Genomic DNA, 27,294 nt, shown 5'->3' on the forward strand with positions numbered 1-27,294 from the left:
GTATGGTGATGGATGTTGACTATTAACTAGACTTACTGCATTGATCATTTTGCAATACAGTAGTCCCTTGGTATCTGAGGGGTATTGGTTCCAGGTCCCCTGCAAATACCAAAATCCACAGATGCTCAAGTACCTTATACAAAATGACATAGTATTTATTTGCACATAACCTATACTCACCCTCCTGTATACTTTAAATCATCTCTAGATTACTTGTAATACTTAATACAAAGTAAACACTATGTAAATATTTGCCAGCGTGATGCAAATTCAAGTATTGCTTTTTGGAACTTTCTGGATTTTTTTTCCCCAATAATTTCGATCTACAGTTGGTTAAATCCTCAGATGCAGAACCAGAGGATACATAGGGCCAACTTTATATACAAATATCAAATCATTATGTTGTACCCCAGAACTAATATGTCAATTAAATCTAAATTTAAAAATATATGGGGCTTCCCTGGTGGTGCAGTGGTTGAGAGTCCGCCTGCCGATGCAGGGCACACGGGTTTGAGCCCCGGTCCAGGAGGATCCCACATGCCGTGGAGCGGCTGGGCCCATGAGCCATGGCCACTGAGCCTGCACGTCCGGCGCCTGTGCTCCGCAACAGGAGGGGCCACAACAGTGACAGGCCCGCGTACCGCAAAAAAAAAAAAAAAAAAAAAAAAAAAAAAATATATGGAACATTTAATTTAGCTTATTTGCCCCTAAAATTTTGTATTCTAAAAGTCTGTTCCCAGAATAACATGTCCACAGGGAATAATGATTGCTTATATGTGAGTTTATTTAGTGATTCAGATAGCATCTTTCATATTCTTCCAAATAGAAAGGTCAATAATCCTGAAACAGGGCACAGAATATAATTTCCCATAAAACATTAATATATTAGAAAATTCCTTCCACCCTAATGTTTGAATGTGATTATAGTCCATAACTGCATATTGACATACTTTTTTGCAGAGTCTGAACACTAATTAAAGAATAATTCAATCTTTAATAAAAAGTATATTATGGGCAATTTTCAATGCTGAAAATTATGGTCTACAAGACAGTTTCTTTGCATTTCTGTGATGTTAAAGGAATGTTAAGGCAGATTCCATACTCCAGCATAAACTTTTTTTTTTCCTGCAAACTGCACATTTGAATGCCCAAAGACTACTAGCCAGAGAGTGAGCATTATCTACTCAATAGAACATTTAATGGCTACAGATACTGATGTTGATGAATATCTTTTTCAAATATCTCACATACTGCCTTCTCAAATTACTTTTGCTTGTGATACTATAAAATAAGTTGACTAGGGGCCTCCCTGGTGGCGCAGTGGTTAAGAGTCCGCCTGCCGATGCAGGGGATACGGGTTCGTGCCCCGGTCTGGGAGGATCCCATATGCCACGGAGCGGCTGGGCCCGTGAGCCATGGCCGCTGGGCCTGCGCATCTGGAGCCTGTGCTCCGCAACAGGAGAGGCCACAACAGTGAGAGGCCCGCATACCGCAAAAAAAAAAAAAAAAAAAAAAAGAAAATAAGTTGACTAGAATAATAGCAGTAAGTGCTATACGTGTTAGCGTTTATTATTATAAGCCAGGCACTGTTATAAATGCTTGACCTGTACTACCACAATTTAACTGCAACAACAATAATCTTGTGAAGCAGGCATCACCATTATGCTTATTTCACAGATGATAAAACTGAAGCACTGAGAGATTAAGTGACACCCAGAGAGTATGTGGATTAGAAATGTAAAGCCCCAGCAGGCTAACTCCAGAGACTGCACTCAACCTTTATGCTAATCAGTCTCTAGAAAATCAGTCTCCATAAAGCAAAAGTAGCTGTCTAGGTGTATGTTTAAGTAGTGTTGCCTGTTAGTAGACCTGAATGTCTACTGAACGTTCACCAAATGTTCCAAAAGATCATCATGGAATACAGCCCACATGGGCTGAGGAGGTGGATATACATATATCTCCCAAATGGGAACAGTTCACTTTTTTTGCTTCCAGTTAAAAAAGAATGCCAGTAAGGAAAGGCTTTTAACCTAGAAATTATTTCACATTAAAAGTATTTTAATATTAAAAAATTTTAATACGCTCTGGTCATATTTTCAATCAAAATTACAGGATTTCACCAGGATAACTAAATAAAGCAATCTGGGTAGGTAATACTCAAATTATTTACATTCAACCAGTATTGTACAGTATTATTGCATTAAAAAAAAAAACTTTAGAACTGGATTAAAAACAACATAACAGGGCTTCCCTGGTGGCTCAGTGGTTGAGAGTCCGCCTGCCGATGCAAGGGACACAGGTTCGTGCCCCTGTCCGGGAAGATCCCACATGCTGCGGAGCGGCTGGGCCCGTGAGCCATGGCCACTGAGCCTGCGCATCCGGAGCCTGTGCTCTGCAGTGGGAGAGGCCACAACAGTGAGAGGCCCGCGTGCCGCAAAAAAAAAAAAAAAAGAATATTACATCTATAAGCACATCAAAAAGAATAAAATATCTGGGAATAAATCTAACTAAGGGGGTAAAAGACCAGTATCAGAAAACTGTAAGACACTGATTAAAGAAACTGAAGACAACACAAACAAATGGAAAGATACACCAGGCTCATAGATTGGAAGAATATATACTGTTAAAATGACCAGACTATCCAAGACAATCTACAGATTCATATATGTTACATACAAAAGCTATTAAGAGAGTAAATCCTAGGAGTTCTCTTCACAAGGAAAACAATTTTTCCCTATTTCTTTAATTTTGCATTTACATGAGATGATTTTCTCTAAACTTACTGTGGTTATCATTTCGTGCTGCATATGAGTAAAATCATTATGCTGTATACCTTAAACATACAGTGCTGTATGTCAATTATATCTCAATAAAAATGGGGGGAGAGGAGGGAAAGACAGTAGAAAAGATCAGTGAAAGAGCTGAGTTTTTTTAAAAAGATAAACAAAATATACAAACCTTTAGCCAGATTCACCAAAAAGAAGAGACAGGACTCAAATAAATAAAATGAAAATGAAAAGGAGACATTGCAAATGAAAAGGCAACCTACAAGATTGGAGAAAATATTTGCAAATCATAAATCTGATAAAGGGTAAATATCAAAAATATATAAAGAACTCATATAACTCAAAATAAAAAAATCTTATTTAAACATGGGTAAAGGATCTGAATAGACATTTTTTCTAAGAAGACATATGAATGCCAACAGGTACATGAAAAGGTGCTTGAGCACTAATCCTTAGGGAAATGCAAATCAAAACCACAATGAGAATTCACCTCACACCTGTTAGAATGTCTATCATCAAAAAGACAACAAATAGGGCTTCCCTGGTGGCGCAGTGGTTGAGAGTCCGCCTGCCGATGCAGGGGACACGGGTTCGTGCCCCGATCCCGGAGGATCCCACATGCCGTGGAGCGGCTGGGCCCGCGAGCCATGGCCGCGGAGCCTGTGTGTCCGGAGCCTGTGCTCCGCAACGGGAGAGGCCACAGCAGTGAGAGGCCCGCGTACAGCAAAAAAAAAAAAAAAAAAAAAAAAAAAAGACAACAAATAACAAGTGTTGGCAAGGATGTGGAAAAATGAGAAATCTTGTACACTGTTGGTGGGAATATAAATTGGTTCAGCCACTATGGAAAACAGTAGGGAGGTGCCTCAAAAAATTAAAAATAGAACTATCATATATCCAGCAATTCCACTTCTGGGTATTCATCAGAAGAGAATGAAACTACTATCTCAAAAGGATATCTGCACCCCCATGTTCACTTTATTTACACTAGCTAACACATGGAAACAACCTAAGTGTCCACTGACAGATGAATGGATAAAGAAACCATGGTGTATATATATACAATGGAATGCTGCTCAGCCATAAAAGAAGGAAACTTGCTATTTGTGACAACACAGATGGACCTTGAGGACATTACGCTAAGTGAAGTAAATCAGAGACGAAAAATATTGTATGATATCATTATTTGAATTAAAAAAAACTCATAGGCACAGAGAACAGACTGGTGTTTGCCAGAGGCAGGGTGTAGGGGTTGTGTAAAACGGGTGAAAGTGGTCAAAAGGTACAAGCTTCCACCTATAAGATAAATAAGTCCTAGCAATATTATGTACAGCTTGGTGGGTATAGTTAATACTGCACTGTATGTTTGAAAGTTGCTAAGAGAGTAGATCTTAAAAATTCTCATCTGCAGAAAAAAATTATAACTATGTTTGGTGATGGACATTAACTAAAATTATTGTGGTAATCATCTCGGGATACACATATAATCTTTATGTTGTACACATAAAATTAATAAAATATTGTAGGTCAATTTTGTCTCAAAAATAATTTTTTAAATGCCACCAAAATCATAAGCAACAAATGAAAAAAAATCTAAGTTGGATTTCAAGAAAATTTACAACTTTTGAGCATGAAAGGACCCCATCAAGAAAGTGAAAGGAGGGCTTCCCTGGTGGCACAGTGGTTGAGAATCTGCCTGCTAATGCAGGGGACACGGGTTCGAGCCCTGGTCTGGGAGGATCCCACATGCCACGGAGCAGCTAGGCCCGTGAGCCACAACTACTGAGCCTGCGCGTCTGGAGCCTGTGCTCCGCAACAAGAGAGGCTGCGATAGTGAGAGTCCTGCGCACTGCGATGAAGAGTGGCCCCCACTTGCCACAACTAGAGAAAGCCCTCGCACAGAAACAAAGACCCAACACAGCAAAAATAAATTAATTAATTAATAAACTCCTACCCCCAACATCTTCCAAAAAAAAAAAAAAAAAAGAAAGGGAAAGGATAACCCACAGAAGCAAATGTGGTATGTCTTTTCATAAACCTGATGAGTCTCTAGCATTTCAAATAAAGAACTATTATAACAATACAATTAAAAAAATACATAATCCACTTAAAAATGGGCAAAGGATTTGGACAGACATTTCTCCAAAAATGATGGCCAATAAGCACACACATAATGCTCAGTATCTTTAGTCATTAGGGAAGTATGAATCAAAATCATGAGATACCAATTTCCCACCTACTAGGACAGTTATAATAAAAAAAGAAATTTGGAAAATAACAGGCATTGGTAAAAATGTGGAGAGACTGGAACTCTTACACACTGGTTGTGACAATGTAAAATGGTGCACCCACTGTGAAAAAGTTCAGCAGTGCTTCAAATTGTTAAATACACAGCCACCATAGGATCCAGCAATTCCATTCTTCAGTATATACCCAAGTGAACTGAAACCTTATGTTCAAACAAAAACTTGTACATAAACACTCATCACAGCATTATTCATAACAGTCAAAAAGCAGAAACCAGCTAAATATCCATTGGCTGATAAATGGTTAAATAAATGTATATGCATTACAATGGAGTATTATTGAGACCTTAAAGGAATAAAGTACATACTATAACTTGAATGCAACTTGAAAACATTATGCTAAGTGAAAGAAACCACATATCACGTGATTCTGTTTACATGAAATGTCCTGAATAGGCAAATCCAGAGTCAGAAAAATCAGTACATGCCAGGGAAAGGTGGGTTGAAGTAAATTTGGAATTACAAGGTTACTTTTTTGGGGGACAGAAATTTTCTGGAATTAGATAGTGGTGATTAATACACAACACTGTGAATATACTAAAAAGCACTGTACTGTATACTTTAAAATGGTGAATTTTATATTATGTAAATTTTATCCCAATTTTTAAATGTAAAAAAAAGTGAAGTATGATGTTTCAGACATACAAAGGCAGAAAAATTCATCACTAGCAGACCCACACTACAACAAATGTTGAAGTCCTTCAAAAAAACCAAAAACAACAACAACAAAAAAGAGAAGTCCTTCAGGAAAAAGAAAAATGATACCAAGTGAAAATCTGTATCTATATAAAGGAATGGAGAGCATAAAAAATGGTAACTATACAAAGAAGTAGTTTTTAATACTGTTTAAGCATTTTTAAAGATAATTGACTGTTCAAGCAAAAATAACAATGTATTATGGGGTTCACAACATATGCAAAAGAACATGCATGACAATAATAGTATAAAGGCCAAGAGGGGAGAAATGAAAGTACAATATTGTAAGGTTCCTATAAGATATGTGAAGTGGTATATTACTTGAAGATAGAGAATGGTAAGTTAAAGATGTATATTACAGACCACTAAAGCAACAGCTAAAATGTCAGGATAAAGAGTTATAATCGATAAGCCAACAAAAGAGAACAAAATGGAATCATACCAAATACTCAATTAATCCAAAACAAATATGGAAAAGAGGAAAAAGTGAACAAAGAACAGATGCAACAAATAGAAGACAAATAATAAAATGATGAACTAAAACTTAATCACACCTATAGTCAAATAAAATGGTCTAAAAACTGCAAGTTAAGAGGCAGACACAGATTGGATTAACAAAAATATAAAAATAAAAAGCAAGGCTCAATTATATGCTGTCTGCAAGAAATAGGCACCTTAAATATAAAGATATAAATAGATTAAAAGTAAAAGAATGGGGCTTCCCTGGTGGCACAGTGGTTGAGAGTCCGCCTGCCGATGCAGGGGACACGGGTTCATGCCCTGGTCCGGGAGGATTCCACATGCCGCAGAGCGGCTGGGCTCGTGAGCCATGGCCTCTGAGCCTGCGCGTCTGGAGCCTGTGCTCCGCAACGGGAGAGGCCACAACAGTGAGAGGCCCACGTACCATAAAAAAGAAAAAAAAAAAGAGTAAAAGGATGGAAAAACATATTTTATGCTGACCACTAGTCAAAAAAAATCTGGAGTGATGATATTAATATCACATAAAGTAGATTTCAGGGCAAAAATTATTACCAAGGATAAAGAATGTCATTTTATAATGATGAAGAGATCAGTGAAGTCAAGAGGACATAAAATCCTAAAAATGTATGCACCTAATAACAGAGCTTCAAAGAACATGACATAGAGGCTGACAGAATTGGAAGGAGAAAAAGATAAATCCACAATTATAGTTGGAGATTTCAATACTCCTCTCCCAACAGTTGACAGAATAAGTAGACAATCAAAAAGAACATATAGAACACTATCACAGAAATTGCCCTGACATTTATAGAACATGCCACACATCAATAACAGGATGCACGTTCTTCTCAAGTGCATAGGTAACATTTACCAAGACAGACAATATTCTGGACCATAATACTAGTTTCTAAATTTTAAAAGAATCAAAATCATGCAGTAGAATTAAATTACAAGCCAATATCAGAAACATTTCTAGAAATTCCCCAAATTTTTAGAAACTAAACAACATATTTCTAAATAACCCATGGATCAAAAAAGGCATCAAAAGGAAAATTAGAAAATAATTTGAACTTAATGAAAATGAAAACACAACATATCAAAATGTATGGAATACCAATAAGACAGTACTTAGGAGGAAACTTAAAGCACTACCTACCAATATTTCATAAGAAGAAATGGATCGGATCAATAACCTTAGTCTCAAGAAATTAGAAAAAGAGTAAATTAAACCCAAAGTAAGCCAAAACATTGTTAATAAAGTAAGCCAATAACATTGTTCATTGCAGCAGTATTTACAACAGCCAGGTCATGGAAGCAACCTGAATGCCCATCAACAGACAAACAGATAAAGAAGTTGTGGTACATATATACAATGGAATATTACTCAGACATAAAAAGGAACGAAGTTGAGTCATTTGTTGAGACGTGGATGGACCTAGAGACTGTCATGCAAAGTGAAGTAAGTCAGAAAGAGAAAAACAAATATCGTATATTAAAGCATGTATGTGGAACCTAGAAAAATGGTACAGATGAACCGGTTTGCAGGGCAGAAGCTGAGACACAAATGTAGAGAACAACTGTATGGACACCAAGGGGGGAAAACCACGGTGGGGTGGGGATGGTGGTGTGCTGAATTGGGTGATTGGGATTGACATGTATACACTGATGTATGTAAAATTGATGACTAATAAGAACCTGCAGTATAAAAAAACAAACAAAGAAAAAAACAACTAATACTAAACTTTCTTTGGGTTATTTGTATGGCAATATGTTAACATAAATGTTTCAGACATTACATGAAATTTCTAAAAATCTTATATGTTCTGGTATAATGTATAAGTCATAATTCTAGTTATTACTTTAAAATGTATATCTCAGAAATAACTAAATTTCCTTGTCAATTGCATTATTATGAATTTTCATCAAATCTTTAACTGTGGTCTTTTTTTTTTTTTTCCGGTATGCAGGCCTCTCACTGTTGTGGCCTCTCTCATTGCCGAGCACAGCCTCCGGATGCGCAGGCTCAGCGGCCATGGCTCACGGGCCCAGCCGCTCTACGGCATGTGGGATCTTCCCAGACCGGAGCACAAACCCGTGTCCCCTGCATCGGCAGGCAGACTCTCAACCACTGTGCCACCAGGGAAGCCCCTTAACCGTGGTCATTTTTGTGTCTTTTGTCATTTATAGACAGTTCTGGGTGTACTCTGATGCTTTTGCAAAATTGTTCCTATAAAAGGGTTTCATCTTCAAGGAATTCATGGAAAAGACTCTGTCTGACAAGTACAGGTTTCTGGTAACTGACTATACTGCTGAACTGAATGAATAAGCATTTTCAGAACTCTAATGGAAAACTGATGAATTCATAAAAGTGCTAACAAAAGATCAAGATGAAAAAAAATTAATTACATGGGACTGAGTGAACTGATGAGGATGATTATAATTTTTGTGACTTTCTGTTTGAATAGAAACAAAAAAAAATCCCACAAGGACTCAGAGGCAAAAAATATACAAATCAATTATCACTGCAAAGTAAAGGAGCTGTTACAGTGGAGGATTACTGGACTGAATGTCAATATTATGACATAGTATGAGGGTGTTTCGTGTCTGGTAATTGCAATCATTGTTGCTTTTGTTGTGGTCATCCATTTACAATGCTTGGTATCAGTTTATTTATCTCTTGTAAAAATAAAATACAGTGTGTGTGTGTGTGAAAAAAAAACAAAACAAAAATCAATGAAATGGAAAACAGAAAAATAGAGAAAAATCAATGGAAACAAAATCTGATTCTTTAAGAAATTCATTAAATTAATAAAGACTGATCTTTTAAAATAATATGCAATATGCAAGTACTAGGAATGAAAGGGTGACATCATTACAGATTCCACAGATATTGAAAGAATAAAAGAATATTATGAACTCTATGCCAATAAAATTCAATAAACAGATCAACAAAATCCTTAAAAGATACAAGCTACCCAAGCTCACTCAAGAAGAAAAAGATAACCTGAATAGCCCTATATTTATTAAAGAGATAGTTTCACAGTTGAGGATATAACACCAATTCTACTATCTAAAAATTGCAAAGGAAGGAATAGTCCCAGTTCATTCAATGAGGACACTATTGCCCTGATACCAAAACTAAAGAAGACATTACAAAATAAAATCAGTATTCCTTCATAAACAAAGATATAAATATTCTAACACAGTTTTAACAAACAAAATTAAACAATATATTAAAAAGATAAAACAACAGGAACAAATAAAGTGAATTCCAGGAATGCTGGTTTAATATTTTAAAAATCAATGTCATTGGGACTTCCCTGGTGGTCCAGTGGTTGAAATTCTGTGCTTCCAACGTAGGGGGTGTGGGTTTGATCCCTGGTCAGGGAACTAGGATCTCGCCTGCCATGTAGCGTGGCAAAAAAAAAAAAAAAGCACCAATGCAACTGAAGCTTTACAGGAAAATATAGAAGAAATTTTTTGTGACCTCAGATTGACAAAGATTTCTTAGATATGACATCCATATCCATTTTTTAAAAATTTCACAAATTGGATTTCAGCCAAATTAACATTTTCACTTCAAAAGGTACTGTTAAGAGAATAAAAAGACAAGCCACAGTCTGGGAGAAAATCTCAGCAAAATGTGTATCTGATTAAAAACCTGTATTCAGAATAAATAATTCTCAAAACAACAAGAAAACAACCAGATTTTTTAAATGGGTAAAAGAACTGAATAGATACTTTAACAAAGAATATATAAGGATGGCAAACAAGTTCATGAAGATGCTCAATATCACTAGTCATTAGGGAAATGCAAATTAAAACCACAATAAGATATCACTACATGCCTGTAAGAACGACTAAAAAAGACTGACCATACCAAGTGTTGAGAAGGATACATAGAAAAAACAATCTTCATGCTTCTCCCCAACTGCATCCTCTTCCTTCCACCCAGGGGTAATCATCATTCTGAATTAGGTATGAATTATCCCTCTGCTTTTTGTTAGTGCTTTACTTCAGTGTGGTATTGTTTCTTTGTCCCTTTTTGATCTTTATATAAGTGGATCATAGTATATGTATTCATCTATGTTTTGCTTTTTTTTTTTTTTGCGGTACGCGGGCCTCTCACTGTTGTGGCCTCTCCCGTTGCGGAACACAGGCTCCGGACGCGCAAGCTCAGCGGCCATGGCTCACGGGCCCAGCCGCTCCGCGGCACGTGGGATCTTCCCAGACCGGGGCACGAACCCATGTCCCCTGCATCGGCAGGCGGATTCTCAACCACTGCGCCACCAGGGAAGCCCCTGTTTTGCTTTTTTTATTCGCCATTGTTTTTAATTTATCCATGTCGTGTATGAAGCTACTATTACATTAGTTTTCCCTGTTGTCAACTATTTCATAGAATTTGATTCCACTATATGACACATATATTTACATATACCACAACTTATCCATTCTAGTGTAGTCATTCAAGTTGTTGCTAGATTTTTGAAATTATCAACAAGACTACTATGAACATCCCTCTACGTGACTTGTTCACGTTTCACTTTGAAATGTATTTTACATAACAACTTTCTTAATACAGAAACACCAGCTTTCTTCAGGTTAGTATTTTCCTGGTATATCTTTTTCAATTCTTCTGCTTTCAACATTTTGAGGTCCTTACATTTTAGATTAGGTCTCTTGCAAACAGCATTTCATATGTATTTTTTTAACCAGTCTGTCAATGGTGGCTTTTCAATTAGAAAGTTTTATCCACTTTACATTTGGGGGATTACTGACATATTTCAATTCATGTTTACTATCTTATTTTGTGCTTTCTAACTGTTCTGCTTTAACTATTTGCCTCCTTTATGTATTAATTCAGACAGGTGGGAAAGGGTGAGGCACTTCTGTCATTTGGAATTTATATAATTCTATTTCTAATCTCTAGTGATGAATTTAGAAATTTAAATGATCACGTCTAAAGCTAATCACATCTTTATCCTCCTCATGAACAAAGCTGAGAGCCTTACCACTTCCGTTATAAACAACTCCACCTTGATTTACATGTCACTGTTACCAGAATTTTTTCAGACCTTCACATATCATTGTTTTATTAAGTAAATGTTTATTTAGATTAACCCACAAATGTGCCATTCCATCTTGCATCATCAGCTTCCTTTATGGATCATTTGCCTTCTAAGATATATACTTCAGAAGTTCCTTTGGCAAGAGTTTGTTGTTGGGAAATTCAAGTTTTGTTTTTTTCTGCAAATGTCTTTATTTCAGCCTCATCCTTGAAAGTTAAATTCAATTCTAGGTAGAGATTGTTATATCTCTCAGCACTGTGAGGATAATATTCCACTGTCTTCTGGTTTCTATTACTGCTGCTGAAAAGTCAATTATCATGCCCAGATCCTGGTTTTTAATACCATATTCCCAAAAAGGAATGAGAGCTCCTTGGAGAAATGGCTGGTTCTAAGACAAGGCAGGAAATATACAAGATGATCCCAGAGCATCTTGTAGTACCAGATAGTAGGTGCGAAAACAAAACAAATCAAAAACATGGTGGTTGTGGGGTTTGTGGAACAAAGATTTATCTCTGAGCCAACTTCCCACTGTGCTTAGGTACACTTGAACTTGTAATATTATTAATTCATCTCATCACTTTTTTTCTTCCTGTTTCTTCTACACCACATATGAATTTTTAAAGTGCCCCAGGCTGCTATAAGATTCAAAGAAAACTGTACGTATAAATACCATATTTACCATAAATATTCTATTTACTCCAACCACCTGCAATTAAATTTGTGATAATAAAATGAAATTTTGGGGTTTCCCTGGTGGTGCAGGGGTTGAGAGTCCACCTGCCGATGCGGGGGACACGGGTTCGTGCCCCGGTCCGGGAAGGTCCCACATGCCGTGGAGCGGCTGGGTCTGTGAGCCATGGCCACTGGGCCTGCGCGTCTGGAGCCTGTGCTCTGCAACGGGAGAGGCCATGACAGTGAGAGGCCTGCGTACCGCAAAAAAAAAAAAAAAAAAAAAAAAAAAAGAAAATTTTTAAATTCCCCTAAGTATGGAAATAAAACTATACTTCTAAAAAATTCAGGAGTCAAAGAAGACACAAGGAAGCGTAATAAAAATTTTAAAACACTAGGACTTTCAAAACATAGTAACAAGAAAACAAACAACTTAATTTTTTTAAATGGGCAAAGATTGAATAGAAACTTCACCAAGGAAGACATAAATCATAGGCAAATAAAAATATTCTCAAAATCATTAGAGCGTTGCAAGTTAAAACCACAATGAGATATCACCAATATCTACTAAAATGGCAAAAAAGAAACAAAAACAAAAACAACTCAAACAATACCATGTTCTGATGATACAGAGGAACCAGAACTTTTAGACATTACTCACAGGAATACAAAAGGGTACAGCCACTCTGGAAGAGTTTGGAGTTCTGTATTAAATTAAAAAAACACTTACTACACAACTCAGCAATTCCACTCCTAGGTACTGACCCAGGTGAAACGAAAACAAATGCACCCATAAAAAACTGTACATGAAAGTTAAAACAGCTTTATTCAAAATCACCAAAAACTGAAGTGTCCCTCAACTTGGGAATGAATAAGTGTAGTATATCCATACAATGGAAAACTACTCAACCATAAACAGAATGAACTATTGATATATGGAACAATATGAATAAATCTCAAATGCATGTGTATTACATATAAGCAAAAGGAAGCTCAATAAAGCTGGGGAAAAAAGAAGTAAAGGGATGGAAAAAGATATGCCTTTGACAGGCTCACTCATCAGCAGACTGGGTATGGCAAGGAAAGAATCAGTGAACTGAAAGAAATATCAACAGGAACTTCTCAGATCAAAATGTAAAGAGAAAAAAGAATTTATTTATTTATTTATTTATTTATTTATTTATTTTGCGGTACACGGGCCTCTCACTGTTGTGGCCTCTCCCGTTGCGGAGCACAGGCTCCGGACGTGCAGGCTCAGCGGCCATCGCCCACGGGCCCAGCCGCTCCGCAGCATGTGGGATCCTCCCGGACCGGGGCACGAACCCGTGTCCCCTGCATCGGCAGGCGGACTCTCAACCACTGCGCCACCAGGGAAGCCCAAGAATTTTTTTAAAAAGGAACACCAAAGAACTATGGAAATTTTTCAAAAGGTGTAACTGGAATACTAGAAGAAAGAGAAAATTGGAACAGAAGAAATAGTTTAAGTAATAATGACCCAGAATTTTCCAAAATTAATGAGATACACCAAAGCACAGATTGGGAAGCTCAGAGAACACCAAATAGGATAAAAATTTTAAAATCTATACCTAGGCATGTTATAGCAAACTTCAGAAAAGCAAAGACAAAGAGAAAATCTTCAAAGAAGACAGAGGAAAAACCATATGGATAATAATTACAGGAACCTTCTTACCCAATATCCTATAAGCAAAAAGAGAGTGGAGTGAAATATTTAAAGCGTTGAAAGAAAAAGACCACCAACCTAGAATTCTGTACCCTATGAAATTATCCTTCAAAAGTGAAGGAGAAATAGAGTTTCTCAGATAAACAAAATTTGAGATAATTTGTTCCTAGTACAACTGCCTTGCAGGAAATGAAGTTCTTCAGAGAAAAGGAAAATGATATAGATCTACATAAAGAAAGAAAGCATTAAAAAAGGAACAAAGAATAAGGGCAATGAGTAGAAAATAGTAACAGATATGGTAGTTATTAATTCAACTATATCAGTAATCATTTTAAACATCAATTGCCTCAATAAACCAATTAAAAGACAGAGATAGAGTGGATCAAAAAACAAGACCCAACTATATGTTGTCTATAAGAAATCCATTTTAAATATAAAGATATATATACAGATTAAAAGTAGAGGGATGGGGCTTCCCTGGTGGCGCAGTGGTTGAGAGTCCGCCTGCCGATGCAGGGGACACGGGTTCGTGCCCCGATCCCGGAAGATCCCACATGCCGCGGAGCGGCTGGGCCCGCGAGCCATGGCCGCGGAGCCTGTGTGTCCGGAGCCTGTGCTCCGCAACGGGAGAGGCCACAGCAGTGAGAGGCCCGCATACAGCAAAAAAAAAAAAAAAAAAAAAAAGTAGAGGGATGTAGGGACTTCCCTGGTGGCGCAGTGGTTGAGAGTCCGCCTGCTGATGCAGGGGACACGGGTTCGTGCCCTGGTCTGGGAAGATCCCACATGCCACGGAGCGGCTAGGCCCATGAGCCATGGCTGCTGAGCCTGCGCGTCCGTAGCCTGTGCTCCGCAATGGGAGAGGCCACAACAGTGAAAGGCCCGTGTACCAAAAAAAAAAAAAAAAAAAAGTAGAGGGATGTATATATGTCCATGCCACTCTCTCACTTTGTCCCAGCTTACCCTTCCCCCTCCCCGTGTCCTCAAGTCTATTCTCTAGTAGGTCTGCGTCTTTATTCCCATCCTGTCCCTAGGTTCTTCATGACCATGTTTTTTTTTGGATTCCATATATATGTGTTAGCATAAGGTATTTGTTTTTCTCTTTCTGACTTACTTCACTCTGTATGACAGACTCTAGGTCCATCCACCTCACTACAGATAACTCAATTTCGTTTCTTTTTATGGCTGAGTAATATTCCATTGTATATATGTGCCACATCGGACATATATATACTACCAAATGTAAAACCGATAGCTAGTGGGAAGCAGCCGCATAGCACAGGGAGATCAGCTCGGTGCTTTGTGACCACCTAGAGGGGTGGGATAGGGAGGGTGGGAGGGAGGGAGACGCAAGAGGGACGAGATATGGGGATATATGTATATGTATAGCTGATTCACTTTGTTATAAAGCAGAAACTAACACACCATTGTAAAGCAATTATACTGCAATAGAGATGTTAAAAAATAAAATAAAATTAAATAAATAAATAGTAATATAGCTGGATATAAAAAAGTACAGGGATGGATACAATTTTATTTGTCAATTATACCTCAATAAAGCTGAGGGAAAAAGAAGTAAAGGGATGGAAAACAATATATTATGCTAATGTTAATCAAAAAAAAAAAAGCTAGAGTAGCTATATTAATTGCAGACAGAACAGGCTACAGAGCAAGGAAAAATATCCAAGATAAAGAGGGGCATTACCTAGTGATAAAGGGGTCAGTTCTCCAAGACGACATAATCCTTAATATGTATGGACACAATCAGCTATCAAAACTTATAAATTATATTACAATAAATAAGACAGTATAATTTTGGCATAGGGGGACACATCAGGTGATTAAGAGTTGTGTGCATATAAAAATGTAATACATGACAGGTATGAAATTACTTTAGTGAGAAAAGACTAGACTAATTCAATAAGTGATATTTATATAGCCAATTATTTATAAAGTGAAAAAAATGGATCCCTAGTTGATACTGTATCAGGCAAAATAAAGTAGGTTATATTGAACTTACCCCAAACCATCCCCAAAATGTCAATGGCTTAAGACAAAGATTTATTTTTTGCTCAGGTTACATGTCTACTGCATGTCAGGAGGGCTCTGCTCACTATAGTCACTCAGGGACCCAGGCTGATGGAGACTTCCATTCATAGCTCACTGGCCAGAACTATTAACATGGTCCCACCAACTCATAAAGTTGGCCAGGGAAACAATCTTATCCCGTGTACGGAACAGAAATCTTTATTAGGGAGCGGTAATGCCAATGATTTGATGGCAAGTCCAGGGAATCCACTGCCCACGGCAATAAAAAACCAGCTGACAATAATCCCTTACATTTCTTGGCACATTTTTTCTTTCCAAATCCCTATCCTCTGAGTACCATGTACTATCTCCACAGATTAACCATTTTCCCCTGATAAAGAGCACAGATGCTCTGCTAAATGCTTTTCATTGAATTCATTTAATCCTGAGGACAACTCTGAACTAGGTACTATTATTAGTCCCATTTTAAATGAGCACAACTGAGGTAAAGAGAGGTTAAGTAATTTACTCAGTTGGTAATCTGAAATCAGGCAGTCTGGCTTCAGTTGCTCCTGTCCCTTCAAGGCCCATTTAAAGTCCCCTTGTAGGTACTACAGCCTCATCATTCCTAATCCAGCACACTCCTTCAACCCTTTCTCTGCAGTCCCCTCCATCTACCCTCCTATCTCCTACTATGCTCTAGTTCCCAGCTTCCCAAAAGTTACCCAAAAGGAAAAGCAGTCTGGCAGGGCAACCATTTCCCTGAAGGATTAAACTGAACAGTGTCACCTCTGTCTTCCTATCCTAGCTACTCCATATCCTTTTATCTTGGAGAGTCTTACCCACCATGTTATCCTCAAATGTCATCCTGGGTAGAAATAGAAATATCACCTAGAAAAGGATTAAAATTAATTTTACATGAAGGATGCCCTCTTAAAGCCTCCTGAAGAACATAGTGACTATCCCTGCCCACGGGCTGCAAGAAGTTACAAAAGTTTAGAGAACAGGAGGGAAAGAAGGGGTGAGGGCTAGAAGGATGGGAAATGGGAACAGGAATTAACATCTATTGACCACTAGTAGTAAGTGCTATGGACTGAACTGTATCCCCCCAAAATTTATATCTTGAAGTCCTAACCCTCAAAGTGATGGTATTCGGAGATGGGGCCTTTGGGAGATAATTAGGTTTAAATGAGGTCATGAGGGTGAGGCCCTTATGGTTGGATCCAAGCCTTTATAAGAAGAGATGCCCATGTAAGGACACAGTGAAAACAAACCTGTCTACAAGTCAGGAAGAAAGTCTCACCAGAACCTGATCATGCTGGCACCCTGATCTCAGAGTTTCAGCCTCTGGAACTGTGAGAAAATAAATTTCTGTTGTTTAAGCCTCCCAGTCTATGGTATTTTGTTGTGACAGCCCAAGCAGACAAAGACTGTAGAGATTTTACATATTACCTCATTTAATCTCCCAATAAGTATATTCATTTTATAAATGTCTAAACTAGGTTTCAACTGTCTAATAACTACAAAGTCATTGCTTTTACCCTATGTCTCCTCCTACAGAGGACAAGTAGCCTATATCTTGGCTCTGGTCCAACTCTGTCAGTAAATATTTCCCTTGGACGAGTCCCTAATCTTTCCTAAGCCCAAATCTACTCTTCCGCCATTAAGAGAACTAAACAGGATGCCCTCTAGAGTGCTTCTGCTGCACAGAGATTATTCAAAATGCATGAAAGCAGGAAAAAATGCAGAGATTACTTAGAACACAAGAGGGTTTTTTAAAAATCTTACCACTCCTAAAAAGATATCATTACACCATCATATAAATAAAAGAGCAGGAAAAGTCAAAATAAACTATTCTGACTCTGTATCTCACCAAATCATTTGGGGAGAGAAAAGCTTCATGTGCCATTAATGGGTGTACTGATGTGGTCATTGGACTCAGCTGGTCACTAACTTCAATAGAACTTAGTTACTAGATATTCAGAAGCTGAGATACCAGGATCCTTGACTTTACAAAGATAAAAAATTCCAATCCTCCTCATCCTTCTATAATTCTGAACTTAAACTGAGCTGGAGGGCATGCTAGTTTCTACCTTTATATTACAAGCAAGTTCCAGCTGGCTCAAAAAGCAAAGATCCATTTAGTGTTATATGGAAAATTTTCTAGTCTTTACTGGATTTTAACAACTATAAATGGCAAATACCACTTATTTCAGAAATCTGCCAAGAACAAAGAAAAAGACTAATTTTAACACAAAGTAATTTATAACACTTTTCACAAATATGCCAACCATAAAAGAGACATTATACAAAAAAAAAAGAGACATTATACAATATTCAGTATCCCTGCTATACTGAGGAAACTTCAAATCTATGTAAATGTAAACCAAAAACTCTTCCCAGAAAATCTCCACATTAAAAAAGGAAAAAGTATTCACAAAGCGCTCTAAAAAAGTAAACAGGGTCAATAAAAGGGAATTCAATTATCACTGTAAGGTAGTTATTGCATAATCTTCACATCATCATAACCTGTTGAAAAACTATTTCAAAATATTATTTCACACCATTAACATAATGCCAGGGATTTGCTTTGATTCAAAAGTATCTGGTAGAAAGGGAACAGAGTGGGGGAAATGCAGGAATGGAAAAAAGACAGTTCATGAATTGCTAACTGTTGAAGCTGAGTAGTGGGTATATAAGGATTCATTCTCTATTTCTTTCTAATTCCATGTAGGTTTGACATTTCTCCATAAGAAAAGCTAAAACGTTATTATACACTCTTGAAGGACAAATTTAATCCTCATATCCTACAAAACAAGAAAGACTAGTACCTTCCAATCTTCGAATTTTTGCTTTCACAGAAATAACAGCTTCAAAGCGTGAAACTATCAGCTCAAAACATGTTCCAGTCAGTGTTTCAATGAAGAGCTCCATGGTATCATAGAAAGGAAGTCTGTAGTAAAATGCTCCCATGTTATCTTCATTGAAGAATGGAGGATATTTTCTGTTATCCATTACTTTGACTTTTCTAATTCCTCAGGAATATGTTGCAGGCAACTGTATTCCAGTTCTAACCAAATCAGCTTTGAACATTGGTAATATATATCGTTGATCATGTTTTGAGTTTTGTACCTAAAAAACAAGAATAATGTTTTTTTAACAAGCCTATGTGAAAGTCTCATTCCTCCACAAAGATTTTCTCAAGTCTGGCCCATATCAGCCTTCCAGAGAGCCCGGAATTCATTTTAGTGCTTACTAGGCCTAATCCTGAACTTTACACAATTGTCTTTGAACTCACTCTCCCAATTAGAGTGTAAGATTATTAAGAACAGGTATATTTGCTACACTTTATCTTACTAGAGCTCAGCAGTTAATTACACTACATGCTCAACAAATATGTTTTGTTGTTAATGATATTTAAACCAATGAACTCCACATGTAGGTATATATTTGCAAGACTTTGAATAAATTATGCACATCCTTTCCTAAAACACATAAATTACATTTTATAACCCATACAAAGTATAGTGTTATAGCCATTGTACATCTGAATCACAGTGAATAAAAGGAATAGTAACCATCTTAAAAGTAGGATTCACTAAATAATCAATAAGTATTTGGGTTTCCAGAGGTTATCCACCAGTTTAGCATTGAGATGAGGTTAACACTGGTAACAGACATTAGACATAATCTCTACACACAAACATACAATGGCTAATGAGTATGAGAGGCAAACACAACCAACAGAAATACTAAAATAAATTTTAAGTGTATAATTAGGAGAATAGGAATAATCAAATTGATAAATTGCTATTAATCAGTGAAAACTTTGAAAAGGCAGAGGGGGCTTGAACTTAAACTAAAAGGACAAATGATACATATTCTTTCTGGAGAAGTAGGTAAATCTTTTCAATACCTTTATGGCGATATAATTTATATACCATAAAATTCACCCATTTAAAGCCTAAAATTTACTGGGCTTTAGTATGGTTACAAAATTGTACAACCATCACCATAATCATTTTTAGAACATTTTCATCAACCCTAAAAGGAACGTCTTATTCTTTAGACACACTCCTAAATTCTGTCTCTCTCAGCCCTAGGCAATCACTAATCTACTTTCTGTTTTTAAAATTTTGCCTATTCTGGACATTTCACATAAATAGAATCATACAATATGTAAACTTTTGTGACCGGCTTCTTTCACTTAGCATAATGTTTTCAAAGTTCATCCATGTTCTAGGATGTATCAGTATTTCATTCTTTTTTATTTCTGAATAATAGTCCATTATAAGGATGTACCACATGTTACTTATCCAGCCATCAGTTGATGGGCATTCTGGGCTGTTTCCAATTTTTGCCTATTATGAATAATGCTATGAGAACACTCAATTACAATTCTGTGATAGACATGTTTTCCTTTCTCTTCCATATATATCTAGAAGTGGAACTAACGGGTTGTGTGGTAACCTGTGTTTAGCAATTTGTGGGACTACCAAACTGTTTTCAAAAGTAGTCTGAACCATTTTACATTCCCACCAACAATGAACAAGGGTTTGGATTTCTTCACATCCTTGCCAATACATTTTATTGTCTTTTGATTAAAGCCATCATAGTGTGTATGAAGTAGTGTCTCACTGTAGTTGTGATTTGCCTTAATGACTAATGATGTTAAGAATCTTTTTACGTGCTTAGTACCCATTTGCACATATTCTTTACAGAAATGTCTATTCAGAAAGTCCGTTCAGATCCTGTCCATTGAGTTATTTATGTCTAACACTTTCCAGATACAAGCTGTTTAACGGATATATGATTCACAAGTATTTTCTCCAATTTCATGGGTTGTCTTTTAACTTTCTTGATAGTTTCCTTTGAAGCACAAAAGTTTTTAATTTTAATGAAGCCCAATCTGACTATTTTTCTTCTGTTGATTATACTTTGGGTGTCATATTTTAAAAGCTTTGCCTAATGCAAGGTTGACAATTGACCAGTACATATTTTTCTAAGAATTGTATAGCATAGCCCTTACATTTAGGTCTATAATCTATTTTGAATTTATTTTTGTGGTTGTTGTACAATAGGGGTACAGCTCTATTCTTTTGCAGACAAATAACCAGTTGTCTCAGCACCATTTGTTAGAAAGACTACTCTAAATTCATTGAATTGTCTTGGCACCCTTATTGAAAACCAGCTGACCATAACCTCAATTCTGTTCCATTGATCTATATGTCTATCCTTATGCCAGTAACACACTGTCTTTGTAGCTTTGTAATAAGTTTTGAGATCAGGAAGTGTGAGTCTTCTAACTTGTTCTTCTCTTTCAAGATTGTTGGCTATTCTGGGTCCTTTGAATTTCCATAGGAATTATAGGATCAGCTTGTGTATTTTGCAGAAACACCAGTTGGGATTTTGATAAGGCCTGTGTTCAGTCTACAGATTAATTTGGATAGTATTACCATCCTGACAATATTAAGTTTTATAATCCATCAACATGCAATATCTTTCAGTTTATTTATAACTTCTTTAATTGCTTTCAACAATGTAGTTTTCAGATGATACGTTTTGTATTTTAAAAACGTGTTTCTAAGAATTTTGTTCTTTTTGATGCCACTATCAATGAAATTGTTCTTAGTTTCATTGTCAGATTGCTCATCGCTAGTGTATAAAAATACAATTGATTTTAATATATTGGTCTTGCTCACTGCAACCTTGCTGAACTCAGTAGTTCTAGTATTTTTCTAAGTGGATTCCTTAGGATTTTCTACATACAAGATAATATCAACTACAAACAGAAATTTTAACTTCTTCCTTTCCAATCTAGATGACCTTTATTTCCTTTTCTTACCTAATTGCCCTGCCTGGAACCTCCAATACAGGTTGAATAGAAGTGGTGAGAGCAAACATTCTTGTCTTTTTCCTGTTGTAGGGAAAATCATTCAGCCTTTCACCATGAGGTATGATTTTAGCTGTGGGGTTTTCATAGGTAATCTTTATCAGATGGAGAATGTTCCCTTCTATTCCTACTTTGTTTAGGTGTCAGTTGTCTTTTTTAAATCACAGTGTTAGACTTTGTCAAATACTTTTCTTTAGTGTCTCAGATGATCGTGTGGTTTTTGTCTCATATTCTATTAACTTGGTGTATTACATTGACTGCTTTTTGATATATGGAACCACCTTGCATCACTGGGATAAATCCATTTGTATATGGTCTGTAATCATTTATATATGTTACTAGATTCAGTTTGTTAGTATTTTTTGAAGATTTTTGTGTCTATATCCGTAAAAGTTATTGATTTAGTTTTCTTTCTATGTCTTTGTCTGGTTTGATATCAAGGTAATACTGCCCTCATAAAATAAGTTGAGAAGTATTCCCTAAAGGTAGGTAGACTCTTGAATGTATTTCAGAATGGGTAAAGCCTCAGAGTGGGGGAAGAATATCTGTAAGACTAGGTGAACAGAATGTGAACACTAAGGCAGTGCAGGAATGAAGAAGAAAAATGGGTGATAAATTTTTTACTTTTTTTTGCCAAAGGATATATCACTGAAGTTACTGCAATTTTCATAACAGTGTGATTAAGGAGAAGTTATTTTTTAAAACTTGTGGTTTGATTAATAACCTACATCTCCATTCTATAGACAAGATTTTCACAGGCATCTAAAATCTGGATACTAGGGACTTCCCTGGTGGTCCAGTAGTTAAGAATCTGCCTTCCAGGGGACTTCCCTGGTGGCGTAGTGGTTAAGAATCCACCTGCCAATGCAGGGGACACGGGTTCAAGCCCTGGTCCAGGAAGATCCCACATGCCACAGAGCAACTAAGCCCGTGTGCCACAACTACTGAGCCTGCACTCTAGAGCCCATGAGCCACAACTACTGAGCCCACATGCCATAACTACTGAAGTCCACACACCTAGAGCCCATGCTCCACAGCAAGAGAAGCCACCAGAGTGAGAAGCCTGTGCACCCATCGAAGAGTAGCCCCCACTCGCCACAACTAGAGAAAGCCTGTGCACAGCAATGAAGACCCAACGCAGCCAAAAATAAATAAATAAATAAATAAATTTACTTAAAAAAAAAAAAAAAAAAAAAGAATCCGCCTTCCAATGCAGGGGACACCAGTTTAATCCCTGGTCGGGGAACTAAGATCCCACATACCATGGGACAACTAAGCCCACATGCTCTAGAGCCTGCGTACCACAACTAGAGAGCCCATGTGCCGCAACTACTGAGCTCGCACACTCTGGAACCCACACGCCACAACGAGAGAGAAGCCTACATGCCACAACAAAGAGCTCACATGCCACAACCAAGACCTGATGCAGCCACATAAATAAATAAATAAACATTTTTAAAAAAATAAAAATAGGTACTTGCCTGGTGGTCCAGTGGTAAAGAATCTGCCTTACAAAGCATGGGACATGGGTTCAATACCTGGTCAGGGAACTAAGATCCCACATGCCATGGGGCAACTAAGCCCGCACACCACAACTACTGAGCTCACGTACCTCAACTACAGCCCACGTGCTGCGAACTACAGAGCCTACGTACCCTGGAGCCTGCGCGCCACAACTGGAGAGGAGAAAACCCTCATGCCACAACTAGAGAGAAGCCCGTGAACCACAACAAAAGATCCCACATGCCTCAACGAAGATCCCAAGTGCCACAACTAAGACCCGATGAAGCCAAAAATAAACTAACTAAATAAATAAATAATAAATAAATCTTTAAAATAAATAAAAATCAAGTAAAATCTGGATACAAGACAGACACCTGAAATCCAACACGTCCAAAACTAATCATCTTTCCTACAAACCTCCATCTTGTCCTACAGTCTCCATCTTGTCCTACAGTCTCCATCTTGGTAAAGGGTACCACAATTAACCTAGTCACTTAAGCCAGAAAGCTAGGAATCATTTTAGATTTTTCCGCCAGCCTCAAGGTATCTAGAAGTGACCAATCCTAACAGTACAACTTAACATTTCTATAATCTGTGACCTTCTCCAGCCACACTGATAGGACTTAGTTCAGGTCTTCATTAGCTCTTAACTGAGCAACTCTGATAGCCTAGCTATAATCCTTGACTCCTGCCCTTTACTCTTCTGATCCATTCTCTAGGATGTCAACAGTTATCTTTTCTAAAAAAAGAAAGTTTAAAAAAAACTGGATTAGGGTATCACATCATATAGAAATTACTTTACTCTTAATTAGCTATAGATAATAGGGGGAAAGGGCACTCAAAGTTCTAAGGATTTTTTATTAATTAATTAATTTATTTTTGCTGTGTTGGGTCTTCGTTTCTGTGTGAGGGCTTTCTCTAGTTGTGGCAAGAGAGGGCCACTCTTCATCGCGGTGCTGCGGGCCTCTCACTATCGCGGCCTCTCTTGTTGTGGAGCACAGGCTCCAGACGCGCAGGCTCAGTAGTTGTGGCTCATGGGCCTATGCTCCGCGGCATGTGGGATCTTCCCAGACCAGGGCTCGAACCCGTGTCCCCTGCATTAGCAGGCAGATTCTCAACCACTGCACCACCAGGGAAGCCCTAAGTTTTTTTAATATTTGACTTTAGAAAGCACTGTGGTGAAACCATCAATTCAGACTAAATGAGGGAAATGAATATAAGTTAGCCTAAAGCCTGATTTTTTTTCCTTTTAAATAAACTATTATTTAGAGCAGTTTTAGGTTCGCCACAAAATTAGGCAGAAGTACAGACAGTTCCCACACACTCCCTGCCCCCACACATGCACAGCCTCTCCCACCATCAACAACCTACACCAGAGTGGTATATTTGTTAACAACAGATGAACCTACATTGGCACATCATTATCACTCAAAGGCCATAGTTCACATTAGGGCTCATTCTTGGTGTTGCAAATTCTATTGACTTCCACAAATGTATAGTAATGTACCCATCATTATAGTATCACACAGAATAGTTTATGAGTAAAGCCACTATAAACATCCATGTGCAGGTTTTTGTGTGGACGTATAAGTTTTCAACTTACCGGGGTAAACACCAATGAGTACAACTGCTATATCTTACAGTAAGAGTATGTTTAGTTTTGTAAGAAACTGCCAAAGTGTTTTCAAAAGTGGCTGTTCTATATTGCGTTCCCACCAGCAATGAAGAGCTCCTACTGCTCCACATCGTCACCAGCATTTGATGTTGTCAGTGTTCTGGATTTTGGCCATTCTAATAGGCATATAATAGTATCTCATTGCTTTAATTTGCATTTCCCTAATGACATATGATGTGAAGCACAGTTATCTTTTTAAAATGTAGAACTGATCATGTCATTTCTTAGCTCAAGGTCCCACGATGGCTTCCCACTGTCTACAGAATTCAGACTCCTTAGAAAGGCTCCTAAGATCATGCATCTCACCTTCCAGCCCTATTTTATTTATACACATACCTCATCCCATCCTGCAATATATCTGGTACTTCTATCCTCTAATAATTTGTAACTGCAGCTTCAGAAAACACTGGTCTCTATATTGTTGCTCCTGCTTTCCTCTATTCACCACTATTCCCACACTTGGCTACCAGACAAGCACCTATGATCTTTCAAGACTCAAGTCAAATAGAAACTATTCCACAAAGCCGTTTACAGTTCCTCCCCTTCACACCCTGACCTCCATCATATATGGCACCCATTACAATCAATTTCATTTTTACATGACTTTCTTATTCTACTAAATTGTAATCTCCTTAAGGGAAGGACATCTGATTTACCACCCCATCACCTAGCACAGTGTTTTGTACATACTGGTACTCATTAAAGGTTTGTTCAATGAAAGAGTAAATAAATATTCATCCTCTCAACTGAGTTTTAGAGCAAACCTGTAATATAGGTAAGGTATTATCCCCGCTTTAGACATGAAGAAGTGTTTGGTTATGCTATAAAAGTTTGTTTGGAGAAATGCTGGTTTCCCATAGGAATCATTACTCACTCCAAACTAACTCCACCAATGCTTACGCAACTCATAACGTACAGAGATTTCTGCTACGGTGAATTTTTATAACTCAATATAGTTAATAATATTAATTATATTAATTATACTGAGTTATAAAAATTCACTGTAGCTCAATATATAAAATTAATATATAAAATTCATCAATTAACTAGAAAGTATATTTAATATAATTAAGCATAATGAATATAATTAATTAAATAGGGAACCTGAATTGCATTGTGCACACTGCTAATGTTCCTGAAGATATGGCACCACAGGAAGAAAAGCTATTGCTGGCAGAACAGCTGCTTTGAGTGCTGTTATACTTTTTATCAAAATAATGAGTAATAAATATAATAACACAAAGTAATATGCTAATAATACTGCTGGTGAATTAGAACAAAAAATTTTACAGTTCGTATAGAAACACAGAAGACCCTGACCGAATAGCCAAAGCAATCTTGAGAAAGGAAAATGAGGTTGGAGGAATCAGGCTCCCTAACTTCAAACTATACTACAAAGCTACAGTAATCAAGACAGTATGGTACTGGCACAAAAACAGAAATATAGATCAATGGTACAGGGATAAACCCACTCACATATGGCCACCAAATTCACGACAACGGAGGTAAGAACACACAATGGAGAAAAGACAGCCTCTTTAATAAGTGGTGCTGGGAAAACTGGACAGCTACATGTAAAAGAATGAAATTAGAACACCACCTAACACCATACACAAAAATAAACTCCGAATGGATTAGAGACCTAAATGTAAGACCAGACACTATAAAACTCTTAGAGGAAAACATAGGAAAAATACTCTTTGACATAAACCACAGCAAGATCTTTTTTGACCCACCTCTTAGAGTAACGGAAATAAAAACAAACAAATGGGACTTAATTAAACTTAAAAGCTTTTGCACAGCAAAGGAAACCATAAACAAGACAAAAAGACAACCCTCAGAACGAGAGAAAATATTTGCAAATGAAACAACAGACAAAGGATTAATCTCCAAAATATACAAACAACACATGGAGCTCAATATCAAAAAAACAAACAATCCAATTAAAGCCTCAAGAAGATGATCTAAATAGACATTTCACCAAGGAAGACATACAGATGGCCAAGAGGCACATGAAAAAATGCTTAATGCCACTAATTATTAGAGAAACGCAAATCAAAACTACAATGACCTCATGCTGGTCAGAATGGCCATCATCAAAAAAATCTAAAAACAATAAATGCTGGGAAGGGTGTGGTGAAAAGGGAACCCTCCCGCACTTTTGGTGTGTATCCCGCATAGTAGTTGTATACAACCAGTATGGAAAACAGTATGGAGCTTCCTTAAAAAACTAAAAATAGAACTACCATATGACCCAGCAATCCCACTACTGGGCATATACCCTGAGAAAACCATAATTCAAAAAGAGACATGTACCACAATGTTCACTGCAGCACTATTTACAATAGCCAGGACATGGAACCAACCTAAATGTCCATCAACAGATGAATGGATAAAGAAGATGTGGCACATATATACAATGGAATATTATTCAGCCATAAAAAAGTGAAACTGAGTTATTTGTTGTGAGGTGGATGGACTTAGAGTCTGTCATACAGAGTGAAGTAAATCAGA

The 27,294-nt window shown here is 37.3% G+C and overlaps 1 protein-coding gene across 1 annotated transcript in view; it reads right to left on the reverse strand.

Moving 5' to 3' along the window:
• The window catches only part of ZFAND4 (zinc finger AN1-type containing 4), a 79,423-nt gene that overhangs the window by 39,905 nt on the left and 12,224 nt on the right, over nucleotides 1-27,294 (reverse strand). Inside the window, 1 exon segment of the mRNA XM_060120087.1 lies at nucleotides 18,541-18,841. Within this exon segment, the coding sequence (XP_059976070.1) occupies nucleotides 18,541-18,724 (184 nt within the window). The 5' untranslated portion in view covers nucleotides 18,725-18,841.

Source organism: Mesoplodon densirostris, chromosome 1, assembly GCF_025265405.1.
Source record: "Mesoplodon densirostris isolate mMesDen1 chromosome 1, mMesDen1 primary haplotype, whole genome shotgun sequence".
NCBI classification, from domain to species: domain Eukaryota; kingdom Metazoa; phylum Chordata; class Mammalia; order Artiodactyla; family Ziphiidae; genus Mesoplodon; species Mesoplodon densirostris.